This window comes from Monodelphis domestica, chromosome 7, assembly GCF_027887165.1.
Source record: "Monodelphis domestica isolate mMonDom1 chromosome 7, mMonDom1.pri, whole genome shotgun sequence".
In the NCBI taxonomy this organism is placed as follows: Eukaryota; Metazoa; Chordata; class Mammalia; order Didelphimorphia; family Didelphidae; genus Monodelphis; species Monodelphis domestica.
This window is the reverse complement of record NC_077233.1, coordinates 222,642,289-222,650,934: the sequence shown is the minus strand read 5'-3', so window position 1 is coordinate 222,650,934 and position 8,646 is coordinate 222,642,289. Positions and strand designations below refer to the sequence as shown.

Below are 8,646 nucleotides of genomic sequence, written 5' to 3'. Positions count from 1 at the left end.
CAAGATTCAGGTTCTTTGTGCAGTTGCCTTCAGAGCTGGCACTGGGGATCTATGAGATTTCAGTTCTTCCAAGGTAGTATGATATAAGCAGAGGTGTGTTTAATACTCTCCTGACCTGTGTTTTGATCTGTGAATAACCACAAGCACTTTTCCACCCCTTGGAACTGTGACCAGGGTCTCCTGGACCCTCATGGTTATAAGTGCTCCTCCTCACCCTGAGATCACTCCCCCAGATTGTGACCTGGTTCTGTGTTTGGGCCATGCATCAAGAGTCTAGCACCTAGAGTCAGCAAAGGGACTCCTATAATCTCCTTTGGAGCAGCTGTCTGATACCTCCATCCCATCTGTGGCTAAGAGCTCCACAAGCCTTTGCTGCTGCTTCAGCTGTGCCAGAAGCCTCTTGCTCTGGTGCAGTCTGTCCTAGGGCTCTGTACTCTACCTCCACCCCAGTGCATCAGCTCAGCCTTCTAAGTTGTTTTGTGCTGGAAAATTATTTCATCTTATCTTTTTGTGGGTTCTGCTGCTCCAGAATTCATTCTAAGGCACTCAATCATTCTTCTTGGGGAGGGTAATTTGGTAGAGATCAATGAGGATCTATTCCTTCTCTGTCATCTTGGCTCCGTCCCATTTAGTTTTTTTCAGTCATACCCAACTCTTCATGACTCCAGTTGGGGTTTTTGTTGGCAAAGATACCAGAACCACTAGAGTGGTTTATTATTTCTTTCTCTGACTCAATTTACAGATGAGGAAACTAAGGCAAACAGGGTGAAGTGACTTGCCCAGGGTCATATAGCTAATATGTCTGAAGTCAGATTTGAATTCATGAAGATGAGTTTTCCTGATGCCCAGTGCGCTATCCCCACTGCTCAGCCTCCCATCCCTTTCTTAAGACTAGACAATATACACACAATGAATTCAAGCCCTGACTTGAAGCATCTGCAGATTTCTGAGGCATTCATTCACTAGCAAGTATTTTAAAAAAACAAAACCTTACCTTCTGTCTTTGAACCTATTCTAAGTACCAGTTCTAAAACAAAGAGCAATAAGGACTAGACAAATGAGATTAAGTGTCTTGCCTAGGGTCACACAGCCAGGGAGTATCTGAGGACACATTTGAACCCAGGTCAATTCAAACTCCAAACATGGTGCTCTAGTCGCTGTGCTACCTAGTTACCACTCCAATCACTTCCTTAAAGCTAGACGATTAAACACACAATGAATTGAAGCCCTGATTTCTGTATTCACAATCATTTGTTGATTTCTGAGATTTCATGAACATTCACACTGAGAATTTAACAAGCACTCTCCCCAAGCCAATTTGAGTTGGCTTTAGGCCACCATTGCCCCTCTGCCTTTCAGGAATTCAGTGATACTTGATAACTCCTATTTCCCCCTGCAATGCTTATATAAGGTTTCCCTGGAATCTCAGAACTGGAAGGAAACTTTAAAATGGCCTATTACTCCAATCCCTTCATTTAACAAAGAAATAAACTGAGACCCATGAAGGGGGAACAACTTTCCCAAGATCAAACTACTGACCAAGTTAAGACTTGAAGCCCTTGAATGTAAACTCCCGTTCAAAATATCAGAATGTTGCCCATAAGGATTTCTTATTTGCTGTATTTGTATATTTTGCATGATGTTTGGCACCCAGTAGATACTTAAACATTTTCTAGTTTGACTTTCCACTCTTCCCCTTACCTACAAAGTTTAAAAATAGTAACATTAATATGTTACACGAAAACCATATCGTAAACTTTTTTCTTTTTTTTTTAAACCCTTATCTTCCATCTTAGAATCAATACTGGGTATTGGTTCCAAGGCAGGAGAGTGGTAAGGACTAGGCAATAGGGGTTAAGTGACTTGCCCAGGGTCACACAGCTGGGAAGTGTCTGAGGCTAGATTTGAACCCAGGACCTCCTATCTCTGGACCTGGCTCTCTATTGGCTGAATCACCTAGCTGCTCCCCACATTGTAGTTTCAAAGCTTAGTTCTGACATCATCCAGAACTAGACTACATTGTTTCACTTGTTTCAGCACAATCTTAGAACTAATTAATCAGGGCATGCCTACAGACTGCTTTTGTAAGTAACAGATTACTTTCCTCACCACAAGCCCTCAGGGTAGGTACAAGTGCAAGTATTATGGGCATATTGCAAAGGAAGAAAAGGAGGCTGATGTAACTTGCCAAAGCCACATAGTCAGTGAATGGCATTCTGACTTGGAGTCAGAAAACCCAGACTCAGAAATAGTGCCCTTTCTACTATTTCTGTAGTGTAGTATTTAAGAGGGAGGGAGGGAGGGAGGCAGGAAGGTTGGGAAGGAGGTAGGGAGGGAAGGAAGGAAGGAAGGAAGGAAGGAAGGAAGGAAGGAAGGAAGGAAGGAAGGAAGGAAGGAAGGAAGGGTGGAAGGAAGGAAGGGTGGAAGGAAGGGTGGGTGGAAGGAAGGGTGGGTGGGAGGGAGGGAGGGAGGAAGGGTGGGAAGGAGGAAGGAAGGAAGGAAGGGTGGGAGGGAGGGAGGAAGGAAGGAAGGAAGGAAGAGTGGGAGGGAGGGAGGGAGGGGGGAGGGAGGGAGGAAGGGTGGGAGGGAGGAAGGGTGGGAGGGAGGAAGGGAGGAAGGAAGGGTGGGAGGGAGGGAGGAAGGGTGGGAAGGAGGAAGGAAGGAAGGAAGGGAGGGAGGAAGGAAGGAAGGAAGGAAGGAAGGAAGGAAGGAAGGGAGGGAGGAAGGAAGGAAGGAAGGAAGGAAGGAAGGAAGGAAGGAAGGAAGGAAGGAAGGAAGGAAGGAAGGAAGGAAGGAAGGAAGGAAGGAAGGAAGGAAGGAAGGAAGGGTGGGAGGGAAGGAAGGAAGGGTGGGAGGGAAGGAAGGGTGGGAGGGAAGGAGGGAGGGAGGGAGGGAAGAAAGGAGGGAGGCTTTTCTGATGGGTTAAGACAACAGACTTCTAACCCTAACCCTAACCCTTTTCTAGTTCAGCAAACAAAAGAAACAGGAAACCTGGGAGGCTGGTGCTAATCTAATAAGTCTGAACAGTAGTCTAGGCCATCAGCTAGATGATACAGAGTAGGATTCACTTTATTTGTCTGATTCCAGTTTTTTTACTTAAAATGTGGTGAACTGGACTAGCTAGTCTCCAAGACCTGGGTAGCTCTGAATGTGCTCTCCTCTTCATGCTTTCATTTAAAATGATCATCCTCACAGTAGCTACCTGCCACCAGAGTAATGATTCTCTTAAATATGTCTCTCTAACTCTAACTCTAAAGGCGTTTTAACCTTTTTGTGTTCCCTTTATGTGACCCTTTTGATAGTGTAGGGAAGCCTGTGGACACCTCAGAATAATGATTTTATTTAAATGCATTTAAACACCCCATGATTTAACTGGAGAGAACAGGGGCAATAAGGAAAAGCTTAACAAAGCAGCATCCACCCCCAAACTGGGACAACAGCTGACACCTCCAAAATTAGGGCAGCCCACCAACCCTGCCCCCCTCCCACATACTTTCTGAAATCAGGGCTGGCACTTTCAAAGAAGGATGGGGAAGACAGGATATAGTCAAGGATGTGCCAAGAAGCTTTGGGCATAATTTTCTTTAGGCAGGAACAGAAATGTCCAGGGTGGCCTTGTACTGGGGTTCCTGGGTTCATCTTCTCTCCAAACACAAGAACGTCTCAAGTGAAGTGGAAGTCCTCCTAAATGGGTCTGATTGGAACTGCCAATTGGCAGGGAAACTGGAAGTTATTTTATTTATTTATTTAGAATACTTTTCCATGGCTACATGTTTCATGTTCTCTCCCTCCCTGCTCCTGGAGCTGACAAGCAATTCCACTGGGTTATACATGTCTCATGGCTTAAAACTAAGGAAATTGGAAGTTATAAGATTGGAACAGAAGCTTTCCTATACAAGACTTCAGAGAAGGTAGCATGGCAAAATGGATGTGAGCAGAGAGCATGGATAAGCTTAGTCAGGTGGTCTGTGACAACCACTGAATATGGCTGGGCAACAAGCTTGCCTAACTTTCAGTGCTGGTCATTTTCATGCCACAGAGCCCTTCCAAAGCTAACTGGCAAAGATGTAGGGCTTCTACCCACACATTTGCCCAAGCTATCCCCAATTCCTGGAATATATACATTCAACAAACTCCTTGTCAGTATCCTTAACTTCAAGATTCTCCTCCTCCAAGCAGAATTTCCTTTTTTTACCAACTGAAAACATTTCCTACAAGTTCTTCTTTGCCTTACATCACTGCATATCTTGTGTTTGGATACAGTTCCTCCAGTAGAATGTAAGCTTGGGTAGGTAAGGATTGTTTGATTTTATCTATGTATCACCAATGCCTAACAGTGAATTATACATCATAGGTGCTTAATAAACGTTTGAATTGGTGTTGACCAATTAGCTACAGAAGCACTTTTTTGCACTGCATGATGGATGTCACTTTAATGTGTGATGTTAGTTTAATAACTCTCATTCTGATGGTTTCATATCATGAGAAAAGAAGAGATTAGATCTATCAGTATTTTTTTTTTCAATTTTATTGATGCTTTTTATTTTTCACATCACAATCATTTCCTGGTACATATCTCTGCCCCCTCCATAGAACCCTCCTTATTATAACAAAGAAAAACACTTAAGCAAAGTATAACTAACACAGTGAACACTTCTGACAAGCATATGCAACATTTCACATTGGTTTGAACCTATTAGTATCAAGTGACCTGGGGATGCCTGGGATAACCCAGTTATGAGACTCTCAACTTGATTCAGGGAAAGGAGACTCTCTGCAAGAGAAATCCAGGCTCTGGACCCAGAACCAGAGCTGGCCACAATACTGAATACTGCCCAAAAGCAAAAGATGATTCAACTAAGTGTCATCATCTTTGCTCAGAAGTAGATGCCAATTGTGTTTAAATTATCTGTATCTTAACTGTTTCTCATCATCCAATCAAATATGTATCACAGCTGATTTGAAAAGGCAACAAAATGTTAAAAGATCAAAGGATAGCCGGTTACATATGGCACTTTTACAATTTTTCCCCATCCAACAAGTTTTAATTTTTTTTTTTGCCTTTTTAGAAGGAATTTATGGTAAAGAATGGTTTTCACATTAAATTGACAGAGATGAACATTTAGGATTTGGCATTTTCATTCTGTGCACATTTCCTGTGCCAGATATGTATGTTAATATCGTCTTCAAGCCAACATCATCAAAATGCAATAGAGAGAAGGATGGGGATGTTTGAATACTAATCCGAATTATGTCAATTTTGAATTGCAATCCATCCATCCACCAAAACCCGAATAAGAAGTGAGAGTACCACAATCACAATGAAGCAAATGAATTTATACATAACATTTATATGCAAGGTTTTTGTCCATGTTAAGTTTCTGCCTTCAAATTGCAAGTTAGAGAGAATATCTCCAGCTGTTCATGTTTAATTGTGCATGCAAGTATTATGAACATCATTATCAATCAACATAGCTTACTAGACCACAGATTCATACATACAGAAATCATTTAGACACCTTGAGATGATTGAGATAATGTTTAGAAAGGACCAAGAAGAATACTGAAAAGTAAAGTCAAAATTTCCCTTTTTTATTTTGGAGGAGATTAATTGGACTAGAACTGAAATGACTTTTTTTTTTTCATTTTGGCTTATGAAAATAAAGTTCTTAGTTATTTGCCAGCCAGAATATAATCTAGTTAATTGCATTATTGCATCTGCATTTTCATGTTACCCAGATGACATTTTGAAAAGTTCCTCAGAACTTTTTCAGAATAGTGTCTATACAACAATCTAATATCTTCTCAGTTGGACAAATTTGCCGAAAACTCAATGTGAAAATCCAAACATACAATCAATAGTTGTATTGGGTTTCAAAATTTGTGGTTGAAAAGATGAAGCTTTAGAGGAAAAAAGGAAATACTTGTCATTCTCAAAACATTTTGTGTGTTTGTTTTGTTTTTTGGAGAGGGAAGGGATAGAGCTGGTCCTATGATTTCATCCTTGGAAGGAGCCTCTATTGTGAAAACCTCCTCCATTGATGCTAAACACAAATTTTCAATAAATGTTGTCTTTGGGGGCATGAATTTCTAGTTGAATTTTATTTCCCATAATCTTAGTTCTTGGGTGTTTCCAAAAGAATGGTACTAAAATTGCTTTTGCTAAAAATTCTAGATGTTTGAATCTTAGCCAAGATTCTAAACATCATGATTATTTGCTGTAGAAGCATTTACCTTTCCAATCAAATGAACGTGATCCAGCCACAAAATATTTTAATTGACTCCAATCCACTGGACTGGCAATTAATTGTTCTCATGGGCACTAAAAGAGAACTTAGTCATTAGGAAGGAAGTCAGAATGGATACCCTCTGAAATCTCTCCCAATCTCTGATTCCCTAGGAAAATCCAATTATTTAATTAAATATTCAAATATTTAACTCGGGCAGTTATCTAAAAGTATCTTGTCACCCACGAAAGGTAGGTAGGCAGGTTACATTACTGAGAGTTTTGAGTTATTTACTCTCTTTTTCTATTTCTTCAGGGCTGAGCAACACCTGGACCACCTTTTTGACTCTGGACACACACATAAATCTCCCCATTTCCATTTTCTGCTCCCCATCTCACCCCAGTTATTTAAACATTGACTGATTCTATAGAGGTCTATTACTATAACTATTTAATACCTCAACATTTATCAATGATTCCGTTAAGATGGGTATTCCTCTTAACCAACACAGATTGCATACGCTTGACTATAGATCACACACACACACACACACACACACACACACACACACACACACACACACACAAATTCCCATCACTTGTTTCCCAGCCCTCCGGTGATAAGCTTCTATGAAGCTAATTAGCCAGGCTGATCCTTAGATGACAGAGACCTCTGCCTGGGATCTGTACTTTCCAGTTTGGTAGGACTTACCAGAGTTTTGCTCTCTGCTCATATGGGCTGTGCAAGCCTAAGGTCACCTCTGTGCAGAAGAGGCATCAAAGAGGGTTAAAATCAACATTAAAATTAAGTATAAGTCTCCCTCATTAGAATGTAACTTTTTTGACTATTTTTTTGTCTTTCTTTGAATCCCCAGTGCCTAGCACAGTGCATGATGCAAATAAAGCACTTAAAAAATGTTTATTGATTTCATTTGACTACAAGTCAACATGGAGTTTGGGTTTAGATAGTGGGGGGATGCAGCTTCCAGATGATTCCCCGACCTTTAATAAGGAGCTGAGTCCCTGGGACCTAAATCTAGTAGAACTAAGGGGAGAGAGCAAGGAAAGAGGAAAAATTCATCTGTTATTTTTTTATTTGTATTAGTTTGTCAGGTCTTCCCAACTGGATGGTAAATTCTGGGAAAGAGAGACAAAGCCATCCCCTCTATGGATTATAATGCTATCTCAAGGAAAACTTGATAACCTAGCTCAAGGATTCTAACAATTGAGGTGGTGGAAGAATACATCTTGGTAGAGTTAAAAATAGAAAAGCTAAAACATCTGTTATTACTAGTATTCTCCCCCCCCCCCCACTTTTAATGTTAAAGAGGCCCATCCAACTCAGGCACTATTGCCTCTACAATTCTGTCCATAAAATAACAAACTCATCCTTTAAAGTCCTCAGTCGCAAACCAGTTAGAAAGCAGACTTCCAGTTCAAATAACAAGCAGAACGATCTAGGGTTCAACATTGGATAATTCTAGAATGCTATTGCTCTCTCCTTTTCTGATTAGACAAATACCAGCTCTTGATCAAATTAGCTAAAAGACAGGATAGTTCTTTTTTTGTCAGTCTGGTAGACTGGAAAAAGCAATGAATTATCAGTGAAAGACCTGGCTTTACGTTCATACTGACATTTCCTAGGTGTGCTCCCTTGGACAATTGTTTATTCTCATTGATTCCCCAGTCTTCTCACCTATAAAATGGGACAATGATCAATGCATTCCCTACCTCATGGGACTGTTGTAAAGACTGATTGGGATGAAGTATATCTATAAAAGAGTAAATGATTATTTGGGCTTGTACTTAAAACAAACAAACAAAATGTATAAGATGAGTATTTTATTTCCACTTATGTGAGTCCCAACTTAGAATTCATCCAAGGTGTCAAAACGCAAACCTCATCCAAATCTGTTTGTCTTCTCTGACATAAAAAATGGTCAGTTCTCTCAAGTGCATCAGACAGAAACAAAAAGTTACCAAAAACCACATGACTTGATAAAGCTATGAAATGGTTCAGGTCAAACCTGTGAGTCACAAGGTTAACATTTAAAAGGCAGGCAGATATTGGAGAGGGTTAGGAAGGAGGAAGGACTCCCTTAAACAGTAAGGGAGATGAAGCTATTGTATCTCTGAATGTTCCTCTTCAGGATTTCAGAGCAGGGACCAAGGACTCGCTCAAAACGAGGACGATCAAGTTTCACACACTTCAGTGGTCCCCGGGCCACCACAGTGGCAGCCCGAGGTCTGTTGAGCAACAGAGCTATCTCTCCTGCAAGGAGGAAGAAAAAGATAGTCATGGAATTTGAATTTCTGTCCTTTCAAATGCAAGCCACAAAAGGTCATTTATATTTCTTATGGGCTCAAAGAAGATTGAAGGATAGGTGTCTGCTGGGCACTAAGAATGCATATATTCTTGT

General features: G+C 40.8%; 1 protein-coding gene across 1 annotated transcript in view; it reads right to left on the bottom strand.

The window, feature by feature from the left end:
• Window positions 1-4,512: 4,512 nt before the first annotated feature.
• Window positions 4,513-8,646, bottom strand: part of PRKAR1B (protein kinase cAMP-dependent type I regulatory subunit beta) — a 264,107-nt gene continuing 259,973 nt past the window's right edge. Inside the window, exon 11 of the mRNA XM_001367311.4 lies at window positions 4,513-8,498. Within this exon, the coding sequence (XP_001367348.4) occupies window positions 8,326-8,498 (173 nt within the window). The 3' untranslated portion in view covers window positions 4,513-8,325. The remainder of the gene's footprint in view (window positions 8,499-8,646) is intronic.